The sequence below is a fragment of the Aptenodytes patagonicus genome, chromosome 9 (genome assembly GCF_965638725.1).
Source record: "Aptenodytes patagonicus chromosome 9, bAptPat1.pri.cur, whole genome shotgun sequence".
Lineage (NCBI taxonomy): Eukaryota > Metazoa > Chordata > Aves > Sphenisciformes > Spheniscidae > Aptenodytes > Aptenodytes patagonicus.
In genome coordinates this window covers 11,207,422-11,226,945 of record NC_134957.1, presented here as the reverse complement: position 1 = coordinate 11,226,945, position 19,524 = coordinate 11,207,422, and the positions used below count along the sequence as shown (strand labels likewise).

General features: G+C 48.8%; 1 protein-coding gene across 1 annotated transcript in view; it reads left to right on the top strand.

Annotated features, from left to right (window-relative positions):
- Positions 1 to 19,524, top strand: part of AR (androgen receptor) — a 66,969-nt gene that overhangs the window by 38,867 nt on the left and 8,578 nt on the right. Inside the window, exons 3-6 of the mRNA XM_076347114.1 lie at positions 3,686 to 3,802; positions 10,590 to 10,877; positions 18,254 to 18,398; positions 19,282 to 19,412. Of these exons, the coding sequence (XP_076203229.1) occupies positions 3,686 to 3,802; positions 10,590 to 10,877; positions 18,254 to 18,398; positions 19,282 to 19,412 (681 nt within the window). The remainder of the gene's footprint in view (positions 1 to 3,685; positions 3,803 to 10,589; positions 10,878 to 18,253; positions 18,399 to 19,281; positions 19,413 to 19,524) is intronic.

The window sequence follows — 19,524 nt, the reverse complement described above, 5'->3', positions numbered from 1 at the left end:
AGGTCATGGATTCGTTTCACAGACCGTATCCACAGCTGGGGATAGCAGTGATGAGAGTGCTGGGTTTCTCCAGGTATTAAAAGGAGAATCTCTACATCCCTAGGAATTAGGACAAGATGGGCAAGCGGCTTATTCTCATGCTGAGCAGAAGCAGACTCATGAATAGCCATTGCACGACCATTTGTTTCCCTTTTTGTTAATGGCTAACAGCTTAAAATAAACAGTGCCAGACTATGCATGTACAGTTAACAGAAAATCGGTTTCTGCCCCAAAGAGTTTATTTTGTGAACCAGGAAGCAGGCCCTTGCCATTTCAGCGAAATCACTGTACCATGACCGTGGGCTGAGTTGTTGACTGCAACTTAAAAGCTTTCGTTCATCCGAGCCCATCGGCAGGGAGGTAAAGTTGTTGTAGAGACTCTTCTAATGTGCCCATTTTGTGCACAGTGATCCAGGAGGGCTGCAGGTGCAGAGGCACCTGCCTGGTCTTGGCTGGTAGGAGATCGCTCCCTCTCCGTGTCCCTTCCCAGCAGCGCCAGAGGTGGCGGATGCTGCTGAGGAGCTAATGGGAAATAGCACGGCTGCCTCGTCGAGCAAGGCTTGAACCTGCTTCCCAAATCTCATCCGCCCCCTGCTCCCCTCCCGTGGGTGCCCATGGGTGCCTGGGGGGACAGGGCAGGGTGGGGGATGAGCCCACATGTCGGGATGCTGCCCGGAGCTTGGGGGAGAGGAGGGGGCTGGGGCATGGTGGATGTTCCTCCTCTTGGCAAGAGAATTTAGATAGAGCTGTGCCTGACCCTGAAGTGTCCTTGGGGGGCTGAGGCAGTGACTGTGCCGCCTTCCCTTACTAAAGCCATTCACAGGAGAGGCTTGACCTTTTTGAATATTTTGCGCTATTATCGTTGCAAAAATGCTGTAGTTTAGACTAGGGAGGTGAGATAGGGAAGGAGCAGGAGCCGATGGGCGAGGGGAGAGCAGGAGGGTTGTGCGGATGCTTCCGGGGCAGCACCGCTCGCGGCAGCCCGACAGCCTCGGCCAGAGACCGAGTCGGCCCCGTGGGCTGGGCTGGAGCCTCCCCGGTAGGCCCAACCCCAGCCATTTTATACTTGCGATAGTTTTGATGGGCATCCCAGGGTCAGACGTTGTCATGAGACAGAAATCTTGCAGTGCAGCTGGAGGGGAAGGAGAGCAAAATCACCTTACAGCTCTCCATGCCCATGCCTGGGAAAGCAGGGCATCCATTCTTGTTTGATGTATGCACGTAAAGAGGTCAAGTGGAGAGAGTGTGGCCTCGGCACTTGTTTCCCATAGCACAAAAATAACTCCAAGTAACCCAGTTTCAGCTGAAGTTGTTTATTACTCATCCTCCTCAATGAACTGTTAAAAGGGAGGACGGTGCTTGTGTTCTCTGGGATTTGGTGTAATCACTGCTTCTGAGGCTTGTCTAAGTGTCTTTAACACTGGTAATGAGCAAAGGGAGGGGGATGAAAAGAGAAGTGCTGATGAGAACGGTGTTAAAGGGGTTTAGCAAGATGTCGCGTGCTGCAGGCAATGCACTCTTGGCCCATTACGTCTCCAGTCTTAACAGCTAAGGCACTGGGAGTGGTGTAATGATCAGCTTTTAATGGGGACGATTCTAAGAAGTTCAGAGTCTGGTATTTTTGCAGGTCTTTAGCATAGTCCCATGCGCAGGCAGTGTGAGAAGGAGTTGATTATAACCAAGCCTTGTAACGACTTTTCTGCCACCCTGTGATGAGAGGCTGCAGGTGGGATTTTGCAGCTGGCTGCCGGTGGTGCCAGCGGAGCTGCAGCGGTGTGCTGCTGGCAGCCAGCGCCGGGGAGGAGCGGTGGGACCTTCGGTGCGCTCCTCCCTCCCAAGGGCAGAAAACAAAGCTGCTCTCTGGAGCAGGGACGGCGATGGGGAAGCAACAGGCTGAGCCAGTGACGTCTGTGATACTGGGCTGCTAAAAATGTGCTGCTTTTTCTGATTCTGGTATCTTCAGAAGTTGTGGACGTGTGTGTGGGAGATAGGGAGCTGTTAAATCAGTGCACCAAAATCAGTGCATCTCTTGCCAAAACTGGTACATTAAGCGGTTAGAATCAACCTCATCCTTGTAATGGATCTCTGATGACTCCAAAGGGCTATTCATGTAAGAATATAGAAAGCAAACACTTGCAGGATGATAAATGAAGGTTAAGCCGGATATAGAGTGATTTCCCATGTAGGCTACTTATGCAGAGTCTGAGGTGCACAGCTCTATGATTTGCTGAGACTGGAACGGTATGAAGAACATCAGATAAATCCTGATCCAGTAAATGTGTTTAGACTTGACAAGAAAACAAACGATGAGTCAGGAAGGAAAGTTCATTCTTGGCATGTCTAGCAAATGAGGCATTAAAAAAAAAAAGAGCTGAAATCTGGAGCTCTAAGGGCTGCTCTCTGAACAAGTGGAAAGGTGAGTCTAAGATACCGGTTAGTCTGACAATAAGTAACTTCTGAAATTTCTGCAAGCCCCCCTAAACCTACTGCTGCGCAGGGTCTCCCTTACAGGGAATCGCTGGTCCCAGTTTCCTCCTGGCTGGCTGTGAGTGCAGCCCAGGGGACGGGGCGGCTGGTGACAGCCTGGCATGAGACCCATGGCGGCAGAGCCTGTGGGGTGGCAGCTCCCCCCCAGCCCCGATGTCTGTAACCTGCAGACAGCAAACCCAATTAGTATTAATGGGTGGCACAAAAAATAATTCAGCCCCAAAAAGCACTGTAAAGAGAGTCGTGGTTGTAGAGGAAAGGCCACTGTCTGGAGACTATATTCAGCAAACTGTAGGTAAGTGCTGTGGCAGGGGGATCACACTGTGTTTTGAAGGCATTCTGAGAGAAAAACAGCTTGTTACAGCAAAAAGCCAAGCAATAGATGTATGACATTTAAAAAATGAGAACCAAACTATCCATATTTCATTACTTTTTATTTGCTATCTATTGACTATATCTCTGCTGTGCTGCACAGTGCAGAGTGATTTTTCTCCTTGGAGATCTTGGTCTAAAAGCCTCTGACGTGTGTGGGTAAAGAGGAGCAGTGCCACCTGGCAGCGGGGAGGGTGAGCAGAGAGGGGGTGCTGAAGTATGGCGAAACAGCAGTGACCGGCCAGCTCTCATAAAAAGCGAGTATATCTGGCAATGAACCACTCCCGTAGCAGCAGAGGAAGAACTGTGCTGTTTTTCCAAAAGATACCAACTTCCAACATAAATTTTCTGCTGGGGGGTGAACTGGGAAGCCAGCACCGATATGGTCTTGTCTTCTCCTCTCCTCTCCTCTCCTCTCCTCTCCTCTCCTCTCCTCTCCTCTCCTCTCCTCCTCCTCTCCTCTCCTCTCCTCTCCTCTCCTCTCCTCTCCTCTCCTCTCCTCTCCTCTCCTCTCCTCTCCTCTCCTCTCCTCTCCTCTCCTCTCCTCTCCTCTCCTCTCCTCTCCTCTCCTCTCCTCTCCTCTCCTCCTCTCCTCTCCTCTCCTCTCCTCTCCTCTCCTCTCCTCTCCTCTCCTCTCCTCTCCTCTCCTCTCCTCTCCTCTCCTCTCCTCTCCTCCAGCGATGCCGGTGACCCTGGTGATACTGAGAAAGCGTGAGCCCATTTCTCCGTGTAAACCTGGTCTGATCGGTACCCACCACCCATCTGCCGTTTCCTCTGATGTTTGCAGGTAAACAGAAGTACCTCTGCGCCAGCCGGAATGACTGCACCATCGACAAGTTCAGAAGGAAAAACTGCCCATCCTGCCGCCTGCGGAAGTGCTACGAAGCTGGGATGACTCTCGGAGGTACTGTCTGAATAATATCCCCTGGGTCCTTGCGACGGGCTGGGGCAGCCAGGCTAATCCTGCAGATAATGAATGTACTTGGCATATTAATAGTCAGTAAATGTCTGAAAAAATGAGGCTGATGGAGCATAATGAGCTTCGGGAAACATTTGCAGGTTTCTAATACCACAACTGTGAATATCATTAAACTTTTGTTTGAGTTTCAGGAAACATTCTTTTCCTTAATTTAAAACCTTGTTAATCTGAAAAGATGTAAACATCTGGGTTAGCTGGATTCTCACTCACACCAAAGCCTCTTTGAACAGAGCACTTCCATTTTAAGATGATTTTTCCCGGGCAGAAAGTGGCATTTTTCTTTATAAAATTACAGCCCCGATATTTTTCTTCGCTGAATGGAAGTTGCTCCTGTATCACTGGTAAAGATCCTTGTTACAGTTTGTCTCTGTTCCAAAACCTGTAGCTCTGCCAAAACCTGATAGAGTGCCTGTATCCAAAATCTGACGTTTTCTGCTCAAAATCTAGAAGCTACAATGTAGATCACTGGGTGGCTCATCTTTGAGTTCATTTGATGTGAGACTGAAGAAGAAAATGCCCTGAAAAACAGGGCTGATGGACCTGACCCACGATGAAAAGGCCTCTGACAGCCAAGCGGAGGGGAGTCCACGGGTGATACAGAAAGGAAAGCCACTGGCAGCGCAGGGAAGTGGGGGAGCCCTGGCTAGTTACATGTGCCAACATTTTAGTTTAAATACTTTCACCATTGCTGGGGTGGGCAGTGCCTCCCGGAGCTGCTGGACTGCTGGAATGTTGTCTTGAAGAACTTGCTACCGAAATGGTTCTGGTTTATTGCTCATCGAGGAGCAGTGGTTTTAATTTTATTTCTCCCCAGAACAGTTCTTACAGCTCAGGTACCAACAAACACGTTCAGTCGGCAGGGCAGGAGCCAGCCTGCTCCCCTCTGCTTTCGCAGCAGCAGGTAGTAGATCTGAGCGCGGTGGGGACACGGCTCTTGGACGGGGGTGATGCAGAGACGTGCAGCTCGCTCTTTTCCTCCTGGTAGCAAGCAGAAAAAACAAACGTCCCAAAAGGTAATGCAGTCCTAAAACCTTGTGACATCAACCCCGTGCGTTAGCTCTGACCACTCTTCACTTAACACTCCCCCTCCGTCGCAGGCAAGCTGTTGGCAAACGGCAGGGTGCTGCTGCTGCTGCGGCACTTTGGGAGCAATGTGTATGGGCACGTGCAAAGGCACACCGCAATTTCGGAGCACCAGGGAGGTGCTCGATCCACCTGATGCGACCAAGCAGGCAGTTTGCGTGCTGAAGTTACCAGGCGGCTATCTCCATCTCTGCTTCACCGGTTCTGGCCCCAGCCCCGGTCATCCAGCCCAGCTGGGGGGGAGCGAGGGCAGAGGAGCCTGTCCCGGCGCCGTGCCTGCCCGCACGCCTTCTTGCAGGAGTTCCTGATGACAGTCATTTTCGTGGCCGCTGGTGGCCATTCATAGCAGGGAGACTCCTCTGGCACCCTTCCCTTGTCTGCCTGGGAGGGTCAGGACCGGGATGCTGCCACCGCCCTGCCCATGGGATTGCTGGGCTCCTGAGCTGGGGGACAGGGGTGAGGAGCCAAACCCAGCTCCCTGGTCCACAGCCAGCAGAAGGGCTTCGTAATGCCATCCAAAACAAGCATGCTCTTACTGTTAAGTGCTTTTTTTCTGGTGATATTTCCTTAAGTAAGAGAAGACATACATCAGTGTAACCTTCTTCTGCAGGACACACTGACAAAATTAATGCTAATACTGATAGCCCCCCCCCCCTTTTTTTTTTCTTAAGCTCTTTGGGTCACCCTGACCTGTTCTGCCTGGTCTGTTTTACATTTGTTTTGAATGTCGGTTTAAAGGCAATTGTTAGAAACATGCATGCTATGAGTTTGTCCACAGTTATTTCTCCCACAGTAGAGAGGCAGAGCATTTGAAAATGCTTCCAAGCTCCAAACAGTTGTTTTTAACTGCCTGTTAATTACCAATCACTTGTAGGGTATAATAGAGCCGCCTGTGACCAGCAGACCTGCAGCTCTCAGTGTATTTAATGGGAGGAGGAGGTGACACACTGAATACCTTATTTAGGACTCTCTGCTTTGGCACAGAATGGCAATATGTCGAAGCACTTCATTATTGATTGAGATCACTCTGACCTGCAAGCTGAAATCCATTAAACAGAATCTTCTCTCCTGATCAACACTGTAAAGCCCAAGAGAAGGAAAAGCAAAAGAAAAAAGAAAAGTGATAACGCCGGTTTTGTGTACTCGGTTTGGGTGGTGCACTGTCCTGCGTCTCCCACAGCACCAATTCCTACTGCGAGCGCTGGTGCCTGCACGGCTGCATGGATCCTGCCAGCCCCCCTGCATGAGAAGTGTGTCGCTGCACGCACGGCTGCACGGATCCTGCCAGCCCCCGTGCACACACGGGCGTCCGGACCCCTCCGTCCTGCTCCAGTCTGCAGCCCGCACGTCACTCGGCCAGCGCAACTCCTGCTGAACTGCGGAGCTCCCGATTTGAGGCGCTTCCTGTTCGTTTGCTGCCAGTGCATTTTAATCTTGGCGTGCGAGGCCCTGAAGGCTGTTCCCATTGTGAGAACCAAGCGCCTCTGCCCTCGGCCGGAGCTGGCAGCCCGCCTGCCCTGCGGGACGTTTCCTCTGCACCTTCAGCCTCGCGACTGCGCCCCGTGTCGGTCCTGTCTTGGGGCAAAACCTCCCAAACACGTAAAATTCATTTCACTGATGGTAGGGCTAGAAAACTACTGTAATAACTGCTGATAGCCTGTAAAAGCCCAAGGCATGAGTCATACCTGTATTTAGTCCTAATTCAGGTCCAGTTACTGTGGTTAAAGTAGAGCTCATGTCTTATAAAAACATTTGATATCAATGTAAGCATTTCCAGCAGTGGAGAATCTAACACATTTTTTGCCACGCAGTTGCAGTAGTTAATTGCGTTCGGTGTTGTGATAGACGTACCTTATTTTTCATCTTGCCTGTCCTTGATTTCCAGCAACTGGATCTTTATTACGTCTTTGCTTGCTAGATTGAAAAAACTACTTCTACTGAATTTCTGTCCCTGCTGTGAGTATTTGTTGGCTGTGACTTAATAACCCTTTAGCCTTCTGCATAGCCACCTAGGTAAAATTGTTTACTTCCTTTCTCCAAGGTGCATTGCCTAGTCTTTACTGTTCTTACAGCTTCTGCAAGTTTGCAAACACCTCCCTCGTACGGTGAACGTCTAATCACAGTTTCCCAGTGTCAGCAGCATCAGTGCTTAAAGGCGGTGGTAAGAGGCTCTCCAGGCCAGCGTTTTCCTCCTTCACGTGGCATGGGATCCTGCTAGTCCCGTGTCCACTGAACCATCCTGCCAGCTCGGGCCTCTGTGTTTGTCTGTCAGCTTTGGTGCGAGTTCAGGCTGCCGAGGATGGAGCTCGACATTCATTGCATAGGGCTCACTTTTTCAGTTGCTCGATATATCTACTTACAGTGAAATTTAGTTTGCTTTAATAGACTGAACTTATCTGCAGACCTTAATCAATCTGTTCAGTTATCAGTCCTTAATGTTCGTTACTGTTTTCCCATCTTTGCATTGTCATACAGATTTTAGTAGACTTTAGTAGCAACGGTTCATTTTCTTTTTGGAATGAAAGTAGGCATTTGCTAGCAAAGGGTCATGAACAGCCATCATAAGAAACAAACCTGTCTGATGTTGTTTCAACATTTATAATTACTTTTGAGATGTATCACCTGAGGGATTTAAAATCATTCAGTGGTACCGTGTGATTTTATATCTTTTGAGTTTTTTAGTTCATGTGGGCCGGACTGACTCAGATCTCTTAAACGTGTCTGCTATACCAGTACTATTATAATTATCAACTAAAATTATCGTGCCAGAAAAGATAGATAGCTTGACAGGATCTGGTTTTGACAAGCCGCACGCTGATGTTACTAAAAAATTTAAAGAACACGATATAAGTCAAGTCCTGTTTCAGCTTCTCTGTCATTTTGCCTGCAGCTGAAATCAGTGTGCGGTGCCTGGGGCTGGCAGGATTTCTCCGTCATTGCTAGTGCAAAAGCCGTTTTATTCTAGGTCCCCAGAACTTCCCCGAGTCTCAGCACTCGTCAAAAATCCGTGCTGGAGCCGGAGTGCTCCTTCACCAGCTTCAGAAACGCCTGGCGGGAGGGTGGGCGGGTTAAGTCACTTAAAATGTGTGTCGCTTCTATAATCGCTCTATTGTGTGCTCCTTAGGGATTCTTGCACGGTGAATATTTTATCGTGATACCGTATAATTATGTCCTCTAAGCTTTTTTTCGAATACGTACGATATTTTCTCAGTTAACCCCAGGCCGGACTGCAGATGCGCTGTGGGTGTGACGCAGGGGCGGTGCTGTGCCCGCAGCTGCTTTTCGAGGCTTCCTGAGCGTTGTTGTCCCGACTAACAGCCGAGCCCGTAAACTGCCTGTTTTCAGTCACACGTGCTGGGGTTCGTCCCACCTTGGTTTGGGGAAGTACGGTGTAGACTTCTGCCTAGCTTAGCTCATCCCAGAACAGAAGTACAACGGATGTCTTCAATTTCTGTTTTTTTATTTGTTCCCAGTAGCTGCTGAGTAGGAGCTACCACCAAAAAGGGCTTTTGCACAGGTGACTGAATATAAGCTACTCTTTACCTCTGAAGCTTTTCTCCATCTAGTAACATCAGTATTTCAGTGATCTGTGGAACAACTGCTCCTGGAAAGCACAGACGTAGGGCTCCTCTGATAAGAGCAGTTACCATCCACCTTCACTGCTCTCCAACACGGAGGGGTTTGGTTTACGGCTGCAGTCTCAGAGCCAGCATAGTTGGTTGCTTGCTCTCTTCTCACTTCACTCAATATCTTTTAGTACTAGATAATTCAATTTTAAGAAAAGAAATTTAACATTCAAACCAAACTATGTGTGTATTTTGTATGGTGTGGGTTGGGCTCCAGTTACGCACACGACCCGATGGGCACTGATTATTCATCTTTGGAAGATACAGTTTGTTTTCTATTTCTTCTTTTAAGCCTGGGAGCTTTTCTTTCCTAGCAGCATTCCTGTCTCTAAAGGTCCAGTGCCAAGCACGACCATGAGACATGGTTTCTGCCTCAGGTGGAGTCAGCCCTGGTGCCTCCTTCCCGAATTAACGCAAGGTTGTTTGGAAACATGGGATCAGCGTTCTGCGCTCCTCTCCTTCCGTGCTGCTTGTCGAGAACAAAACCCGAGTGCAGCTTCCAGGGAGAGCGGTGCCTTACCTGTCCCGGGGGATCGGCTCTCCGGAGGTTAGAGAGGAGAGCATCGGGAGCCTGCCGGACCCTGGTGCTGCCTGTGCTGCCTGCGACTTCTGGAGGGGTGGGAGAGGGGAGGCTCGATGCTCTGGCTGGCCTGCCACCCGAGCAGACGATGGCTGAAGCATGTCACGCTGCACTGCAGCCCTGTTTTCCTGTTGCTCTCTTATTTTTATTACTCTTTTCTCCTCCTTTTTTACAGAGCAGCCGGTCTTAATTGCTCTTACAGTAGATCATCGAAAGTACATTACTTAAAGATCAATGTTTTGAATTGATTTACAAAGCTGCACTTTAACTCGACATTTTTATGTTTCGCTGCTTGTTTTTCTGATTACAGCTGAAAGGAAATTTGAGATAAGTATAATGTAATGAAGGAGCCAAAACCCCAAGGACAATTGGTTTGATGTTACATTCTTTGCTTGAATTAAGCCATCGGCTTTTTTTCTCTAATTAATTAGGGTTTTTGGAGTCGGTAAGGGGTGAAAGCTGTTCCTATCTGCAGTAGGCTGCTAACCCATGTTGTGCTGAGCACTGTCATGTAGATAATAAATTAGGTGAACACTGACACTCCAAGAATTCTGAAGTCACGCATCTGAAGCTCCTGGTGTATCTTGCTAGCAGACTGGCATCTCTAATTAACAGCCGGGTGCACAGGAGAGACACTTCATCACGGTGACATGGGCACAGTCGTTGGCTGCCTGCAGTCCCAACCCCACAAGCCCACTCTGCTGACGTTCCTCTTCAAGCTGGCCGGCAGACCAAGGCCACCCCTGCTCGAGTCTTCTCCTCGTTGGTGGGCTAGCTGGGGAGACTCCAGGGAAACAGCCATGGGACCACCTGCTAGCTTTTGAAATGTATTTTCCATAATATATTTGTAGAGCAGTGACCCAGCTGGGAGAGCTTGGCTGTAGGGCAGCAGGGGTTGCAGGAGCCCCGGGCAGGGAGAAGGCTTTTCTGTCAGTTGCAGCCCGCTTCCACTCTGGCCTGGGATGGAACAGTCCCACTTGAGCATCTGAGTGCAATGGCTTTTTTCCCTGGAACACGTCCATTTACTGAGTTTATTTGCTTGTGTTGCTTCCCTTTTTAATTGCACGTGAGTAGTAGTTTGAATCGAGTCACCTCTTCCCTCTTTTCCCCAGTTCTTCCTCTCCGTTTCTAAGTGGGAGTTAATGTGAGGCAGGTCACGGCTGAGGATGTAAATCATGCTTGTTCTTTTCCATATAGGATTAACGAGCAAATGGATTTCCTTGTGCAGTGTGTGCTCCCTTTTGTCCTTAGGTGAGGTCTGCGATGCCGGGGCACTCTTTGGGTGGCGTGCACTGAAGGAGTAGCTGCTGCTGGCCGTCAGTTTCCCTTTCCTCGTAAATACAAGTGATGGAGCTGGAGGCCAAGAAACCTCAAGGGGTTTTTTTATTTTTAAGCATCACACTAAAATGTGTCATTTCCACAGCCCGCAAGCTGAAGAAGCTGGGTAACCTGAAGACACCAGATGACGCGGAGACAGCCAGCTCATGCAGCCCCACAGAGGAGCAAGCTCCCAAGATGGTGATGACGCGCATTGATGGGTATGAATGCCAGCCCATCTTCCTCAACGTCCTGGAGGCCATTGAGCCTGGCGTGGTGTGTGCCGGCCATGACAACAGCCAGCCGGACTCCTTCTCCAACCTGCTGACCAGCCTGAATGAGCTCGGGGAGAGGCAGCTGGTCTACGTGGTCAAATGGGCAAAGGCCTTGCCAGGTGAGGAAGAAAACTAACAAATCCCGTCCCTTCCCTGGCACGTTCCTAAAGCCCCCTGCTTGCATCACCTGGAGTGGGTTTCGAAGGAGGTGGTCTGCAGCCCATGTCCCACCATCACACAGTTCCTTGGGGGAGCGTCTTCACAAGGTGCCTGGCTGTGTAATATCTCCATAAAGCAGGCTGCGGCAGCAGCAGGTTTGTCTCCTTTGGGTGGCTGGTTAATGGGAGAGGTGACTAAGGGGTGACAAAGTATGTAGAAACTTGGGCTTTTGGGTCTGTCCCCACTGATAACCCCCGGCACCGAGTATTGTGTAGGCATGCGTCTGCTTCCCTGCGTGGGAAGGGCTGTTGCTGGTCAGGGGTTCAGGGTCTTGCTCTCTTCCCGCTCTCCGTGCAGGGGTTTTGCTCCACTTCCAGGGCTGTGTCCGCCAGACCTGCAGAAGTCTTCTCTAAACAAGTAATAGCCCCATCCCGTAACCTGCATGAAGTGGTGAAAAGGGTAAATTCCCCAGGTGAATCAGAAGTGTGCCACTTCATGATGTGAAAGTGAGATGGGGGAGACTGGGCTGAAAGTAGCTGAGGCTTGAGAGATGGGAGAAATCCTTCCTCGCCATTTTTGTATTTCACAAGACAATTAATTGTAAAATAGCAAAAGAGAGATACAAAATCCCAAGGGGCTTCTTCCTGGCAGTCAGGTTGCTCTTGTGTGACAGGCTGCTGGAATATATTTATGATGCATTCAGAGTCGTGATACGGGAGTGCATTAGGGTCGGGAAGTTTCCAAATGGTGATAGTTATCAGGTGCTGTAAATTAAAACATCCTGGTGATATATGTGTTTCGCTGAATACACTCCTTGGTTCTGAGCATTGCGTGTTACCAGTCTAACACGCTGCCCGTTGCATGTTGTAATCCTGCCAGCGGAATGAGTGAAATTACAGAAGACTGAGATCACTCTGGGTGCAGTGGGATCTGGTTCACCTTCCAGCATCCCTGAGACTGGGGCGTGGGGACGATACCAAGCTGCCTTCCTCACCCTGGCCCTGTTCCTCAGGAAATGCCACAGAAGACAGGGATCCTGCTCTTCATGTGTGGGGTGATATGACCAAAGGAGGAAACTGAGGCAAAATAAGTTTGCCACTACGTGCCAAAACCTGGTGATGAACTGCAGTCAGACGTTTGACTGCAGTCAGACGTCAGAAATTCAGCAGTCCCCCTGGAAGTAGCTTGACCGGTGGTCCAGGAGGGGTGTTAGTCTGAATATGATTAAGTGAAGAATAGCCCATTCTATTTCTTGTATTCTTGAGTCAGAAAAGGTTCACCTAGCTTGTGAAACCAGGGACAAATCATGCTTTCTCTTCCGGCTTATCTACATCATACATCAAGATTTCTTCAGAAAAGTACACGGAGACACCACCAAACCGGACTGGCAATCCGGGGGCTGAGGTTGTAAAACTGCGGTAGTGCTAATGGAAAGGGAGAGTGCATTGAAAAACATTTTTCATCGTAACCACCCCCTTATCAAAGGCTTTTACTCTCCTGTACTGCACCTGCAGTGGTGCATGGCCGCGCGGCAGTGCCAGCTGCTGCACCGCTGCCTCCCGGGGCCAGCTCCCGCGCCTGCTCTGCCAGCGACGGCATCTGGACAAAATTAATTCTAATCTTCTTATGTCTGAGCAGTCACCGCTCTCTGGGCAGTTACAGTATAACCGCAACCCCTTCCGCAGGTCAGGGGATCCCTTACGGAGCCCAGCGCTCCTGCGTGGGCGCGCTGTGGTGGGGTGCTGCCTGGCTGCCCTCCCCATCCCACCGGCCGCGGAGCTGGCGCTGGCCTGACCGTTAGCATCACTGTTCTGCAGCGAGAGGCAAAGCCGGTTTGTTTTCCCCAGCTTTCTCTCAGCAGTTCCCTGACATGTGCCAGCGCCAGGGTTCAACAGTAATAACCACAAATTCGCCACTTAGTCATTCTCCTGATATTTTCCAGGGAAGGAATAAACAACAGTTCAGCTGCCGCTGCGAGGTGGATCTCATCCACTGCTGGGTTCTGCCTGCTCTGGCGCTGGTGCTCCCCCGGGAGCCGGGCGAGGACCAGGCGCACAGCGCCGGGCCGGCTGCAGGAGCGGGCGGCTGTGCCCAGGCGCTGCCCTTCCCTGCGCACACTGCGGCCGCCTCACTTTTTGGGTAAACTTGCAGAATCCTACTCCGTAGCCAGAGGTAGTTTGCTATCTATAATTTATTTAAGTGATATTTTGGTTAATAAAGCCAGAAGTGTTTTCAGTTCCCGGGTCTGCAGGTTGGCTAGGCAGCCTGATGCTCGGTGGGCTCAGGAGAGGGGCGATGCGGGCAAATGCATGCAGGGAGAGAAGTGATGGAAACAAAACCCAAGCAATTTAAAACAGCGGGATGTAGTTGTTTTTATCAAAACAGAAAGATCTTCACACAGTCTGTTGGGAGACCGGAGGCTGCTTAATGAACACCGTTGCTGGCGAGGTGCGATGGGAGCAGACCAGAGGGCTTGACCGGCCGCTGCAGTGCCACGGCACAGCCTGCCTTGGCCGTGAGGAGGAACAGTGCCCGAGGCCGACAGCCAAAGCAGCGCATCTCAGCGGCTGTTTCTGGTGCTGAGCAGGCAAACCTCGCTCTGTTCCCTGCCCCGCAAGGCAGCCCAGCAGCAGGCGTCAGCTGGCTGCTGCAAGTGCTGCGTGGTCCTCAGTGGGTCCGCAGTAAGGGTGGAATGTTATCCCCTCTTCCCCTTTCCCCATTAACGAAGCACATCTGGCACAAGCGATGGCTTAACTAAGCATAAGCAGCCCCGCGTGTCAGTTAAGATATATATCAATGTAAAGGGGCAAAGGTGTTACTTTCCAATGACTGCTGCTGGTGGGAGGAGGGGGAACTTGCACCTGTGATAGAGGTAGCCTCAGCCTGATAATACTGGCAATAGATTAGTATTGGTTAATAGGTGATTATTAACCTTGCATCCTGCATTGAACATCACCTGTATACCAAGAGTGATTAATATGCAGCAAGGTGTTCCTGCACTTCTTCCAGCGAGGTTTCAGTGATATCCTAGAAACAAGACTGCATCAGGTAGGAGCATTTCTGAATCTTGCTTGCCTGCAGTAGCAATATCAGCCTCTGTCTAGTGGAGAAAATGTAACGTATGGCCCTTTGGACCCTATGCAATTGAAATTCTGTATAGGAGAACGTAGAATCAAACTGTGATTTCCCTGGAAAGGAAAAATTAAATAACCACAGCTTGCCAAGAAAGCTGCTGAAACACAGGATTAAAAAAGCTGATTAAATCCATAAAATCTGTCCACTTCAAGGTAAGTGGAAGGAGTATGTATTTTCCCTTTTCCATATACATAAATTCAGTAAAGGTGTTACAGTTAATTTAGATCAGCACTCAAACACGTTAGTTTAAAGATCATTTTAACTGGCAGCAAATGAAAAGTCTTCAGTTCATTCCCGAAGCTGTTAAGAAATCAGTCTACAAAAAATAACTGGACTGTGAGCGTATGGGGAAGGGCTGCTTCGCAGCAGAGCAGCGGAAGGGCACGGGCAGGCTGCGGCTCTGCTGCCAGTGAGGCAGATGAACACCCTTTGCGTTTTTAGCAACCCTGCACATGTGATGAGGTGAAATACTCCACCGGCTATCATGGGAGATGGACCTATTTATTAGAGCTATTGCAAAAAGAGTCTCTGTGTACTTGCCATTAGTTAGAGCTTTATGGGTGTGCCAGGCCATTGCTTGCTCGCTTGCTTTTCTGTTTCAGATATACTGCCTACCACATATCTAACTCGCCCTTTAAGTATACAATTAATTGTGCATCTTTTTCCATTCTCTGGGCAGTAAAATTTCCAGATACAAAATGAGTATTTGTCTATATTAGAAATGTTATTTATGGTAACATCTGAGGTGTTCAGCTACTGATCTCTTAGGAAGATATCATTCTGGCACAGCAGCGCATCAAGAGAGAATGTAAAGAATTTATTTCCAAACTATGCTGCTTTACGATTATTCACACGAAAAAGGTTATGCATTGATCTTTTTCAAGTCATCAGTAAATTTAATTTTACTTTTGCTATGATTTCTTTCTGTAGAAGGTATCTTCATTTGGGTCTCTTCAAAATATGCCAATACTAAAAAATTAACAATATATTGTGGCATTAAGTTTGTATTTATTTTCTTTTACAGTGATTTTGGCCATACACCATCTAAGATGCCTGGAGGGGGGGTGGTTTCCAAGAAATGATAGGTATCTGGTTTCTGAAAATCAGTTTTGTTTCAAGGCATTTCAGCTCAGAATGGCAGCAGTGATTCCTTTTAGAAAAGTCAGCCACTGTGTTTCTAGAACTTGTTTTTGTGGACAAGCAGAAAGCAAACTTTAAGTCCTGTAACAACAAAACTGTTGTGTTCAAATACCTTTCCTTAAACACTGATAAAGCTTCCGCAAATATTTTTTTTTTAGTGAACATAATTACAAAGTAATGAACAAGTGCACCAAAATCCTTCTCATAGCAAAGATTAGGAGCAACAAACACTTTCCCCAGATAGGTTGAAAAGCTGATACTTGGCGGTTAAGGGAAAGCCAGTCCCAGATGAGAGCTGCCGCCTGCAGAGGCGGCTTTGGCGCTGGTTTGCACGGGCACAGGCAGCGCTTGCAGCATCACGACGGGGCGAGCGGGATGAGGAGGTTCTGCCGTAGATGTTGGTGTTTCCAATGGCTTCGTCCTGTTGATGCTGAACCCAGCAAAAGGGGGATGGGTCATTTGTGTGAATTAGGGTTAAATTTCACAGAGTTCGCTGTTCACAGGTATGTTTTCTGCCTCCAACTCACAGAGTACAGGTTTCCTCTTTGGTGGTAGGATTTATGGGCCTGGCTCCCAGAATATAGGCAGAAGGGAAACCAAACGTGAGAGACCTCCGATTTGCCCCCACCTCATCCTCTCCGTCATGCCTTGGCTTGCCGTTCATTTCTGGCCCTATAGCACCTCTTGGGCCCAACTTCTCATAGGCAAGTTCTTGCATCTCTTTTGAAGACAGAGGATCTGCCGTCATAAATATGTTCGTATTCGCAGGATTTTCTTGTCTGTGTGGTTAAGAGCATCTTTCCCGGGGAACTCCTTCGCCCGAGCACGCTGGGGTGTGTGTCCTCGCCGTCCTGTCGGGAGGGCTGCGCTGAGCCTTCTTCAGAGCTTCCTTCAAACTACGGAGGGAGTTCTGACTGTCAGTCTTCAGTTTGATCTGCTCTTCCGCGTTCGCTCTGTTTTTTAATAGAACGTTGTCTGCTAATTCCCTCAGAGGACAAGATGCATTCTTCCTTCAGTGAGGAATTTAAAAAGGGGAAAAACCCCAACCTTGGGGATTTGGAGGGGGGGTGAGTGTGTAGCAGACCTACGAAATGTTCATCGTCATCACTCGGTGCCAGTGTGGGAGCGTTCCCTGCACCATCTCGCTGCCTACTCACCGCAAAGTCTCAACTGCAGGGACCAGCAGCATGGCTCCTCTTCAAGTAATTCAAGTTTTTCCAATCTTTTCAGAAAGTCTAGGCAAGGAAAAAGAGCAGTGGCAAGTATGGAGCAGGAGGAAATTCAAGGAAGCAGTCACTGTGAATGGCTTAGGTTTTACTAGGCAGTGAATTCATCTCTGAGCAAATTTACTGGATAAATAGAAAGATTTTTTTTATAGCATGCAGTACTGTAATTAGATATGAAAATCTAACTTAGACATGTCCTAGAGATGACTATGACTGATTTTATGAAGTCCTTGAGTTGCCCAGATGCCTTGTCTGTACTCGTGTGCTGTTAAGGAGTTTCACTCTGGCTGCCAGGACGTTCATGTTCAGCTGGTAGCTGAGAGCCCTCCGGGTGGAAGTCACCTGTTCAGGTTTGGTAGGACACTACTTGCACGCAAGCTTCAGTTTTTTAATCCGGTGACATGAAAGCTGAAAGGAAAGTGTTCAAACGTAAAGCAAGTTAAGCCAGCAATAAAGCATGACTTGTGCTCATTTGCAGTTGGCAGCTTCCCAAGCAAAAGACAGATGCTTGGGAATGCTCAATGGATTATAATTATACACTGGTGGTGTTAGAATTGCTTTAATATTTGATTGAAATAACATACGATTTTCTTGAAACCAGATTACATTTGACTACTTACAAGTATCTGGAAAAAAGTACAGTGTTGGAGGTGATGTTTGTGCGTGTTGTAAACATGCCTGGGATTTGACTGTGAACCACCATCTGGGAACAGTAATTTGAATTTAATTGATATTTTTCTTTAGCTTGCGATTCGGCAGAGGTTTTCATATTCATTTTCGTAGTCGTTAGATAAATGCATTGTGTATTTGACAGAGAAACCGAAGCAGTCTGTTAACCGTGTGATGAGGCCTCGGGGTTACTTGCTGGCTCTGAGCATTATACATTGAAATCCATTTACTTAAATTTTGTGAAGTCCTAATGGGTTGAAAATAATGGAAGTTTTTCCGCTTATTTCCTTGAGTGCCAGAATTGCACCAAAGGAGGTAATTGATTAATGAGGGCTTGTTTCTGCCTCAGTGCCTGGAGAATGTGATATGGTTAATTGTATTGCTGCTGGGGCTCCTGCTCCCCTTCAGCTGATTTATTTCTGTTAGCAGAGCAAAGCAAACAAATCCTCATCGGCTGTTTGTTTCACTTACTTTTGACATACTGTCTCACATGGTAATTGTGAACGTTTTGGAGCGGAGGCTTTGGGGGTTACGCCATGACTGCAGAGCACATGGCACAGTAAGAGTCAGTTGGTCTGGGGGTGTAATTAGTGCCAGAAATGAGGGCTATGGCAGGGCGAGCCTGGTGCTGGGGGAGCTGGACCTGCTCAGCACCTGTATCTGGACATATTATCCTGCGGGACTTTGGGAAGTCACTAAATCCCATCCTGCTATATCTTTTTTGTCCAGTCTGTTGCAGAATGAGGCTTGTTCACCTCACTGGGTCTTGCAAAGCCTTCAGATACAATTTGTGAAGTTCTCTGAGACTCTTAGGGGGAAGATGTCATTTATTACGACTTGCCGCTGCCTTCCTTTAAAACACTTTGCTGCTTGTGTTTTTCTTTATCCCCTCCTTGTGCCTGGGGATCCCCTTTCTTCCCTTCCAGTTGCGGTTTTGTGCTTTGGCTGTTTCTGATTGCCCATCGGGGTGTGAGCACCTTGCTGCTGACACTGCGGTTGTGTCACCCGGCTGTCCGTGTGTGTCCTGGGACGAGCTGGGGTTAGGCTGTGGACCACCTTGTCCTAAGAGTAGCACTGCAGGAGAGCTGGAGTCTGCACAAAAACAGTCCTGGTAACTGCAGGAAGCCAATATTAATTTGTAACATCCCTCTCTCATGTTTTAATAGGATTTCGCAACCTGCATGTGGATGACCAGATGTCAATAATCCAGTACTCTTGGATGGGCCTTATGGTTTTTGCTATGGGTTGGAGATCTTTCACCAATGTCAATTCCAGGATGCTTTACTTCGCTCCAGATTTGGTCTTCAATGAGTAAGTGCGAAAAAACAACCACCTAATATTTTGCTTTGTCTGGGTCAGACTAGGTGAGAAATGAGAACAAGACAAGGAATTTGCTTTCCCGTCCACTTATGAAATGTACAGCTTGAGTAATCGTGCTTTCAGAGCTGATCAACAGAGCATAGGAGGGCCCTGCTTTTCCCCTCTAATTGCTCTGCAGTGATCTCCAGGAGCAATAAGGAGAGTTGCAGTGTCTCTCCTGGTCCTTCTTCCCTTCCCCTCAACCTTGCCTTGGGTTCGACTTCCATCAGGGCAGCAGCGAGTGCTGGTGCTGGGTGTGAAGGGCCGGTCCATACAGACCTGCCTTTTTTCTAAGGGATTCGAGTTCCTGTTTTCAGCTTGGTTGGTCAGCTGGAGTGAGCAGAAACAGAAACAGACGTATATTGTAAGTTCCTGATGGGTTCTCTCTGATGTACCATCAGCTTGGAGTTGGGGAGGGTTTGTTGACAGTAAGGTATAAGGGCTCAAAAACAGTAACTAAGCACAGCAGTAAGCAAAACCACACCTCTCTGAGAGCTCCGAGCTCAGCTTCGCATCCCTTGCGGATGGCCACATTTGGTGAATCGTTGCAGTCGTTTTTCAGGAAGGCAGAGGGTCAAACCAACCCCATAGATCCCAGGTAGTCATCTGTTTCCAGATGAAGAGGATTACACAGGGGCATTTTGGAAAACGTTCCTCTCCTGCGTGCAGGCCTGTTGCTGCCAGCATCCCCCGAGGCAGAGCTCAGGTTCTTGGCAGCGGGGATGTGCCAGGCGAGGCTGGGATTGCTGGGTCGGGCAGAGTGTGTCCTCCCCCACACATCACACAGGCAACGCTTTGATCTCCTTGCCACGCGTTGCGCATCTTGCCCTGCCAGGTACCGGATGCACAAATCCAGAATGTACAGCCAATGTGTCAGGATGCGGCACCTCTCTCAGGAGTTCGGGTGGCTTCAGATCACACCCCAGGAGTTTCTCTGTATGAAGGCTCTACTGTTCTTCAGTATTAGTAAGTACTCACATCCTTTCCTCAACAGATCTCCGGTTGCTACACGCTGTATCGCCCCAGAGGTACCTGGTGCTTTCCCTGTGCGCGTGCATGTACTCGTACTTCCCGAGGG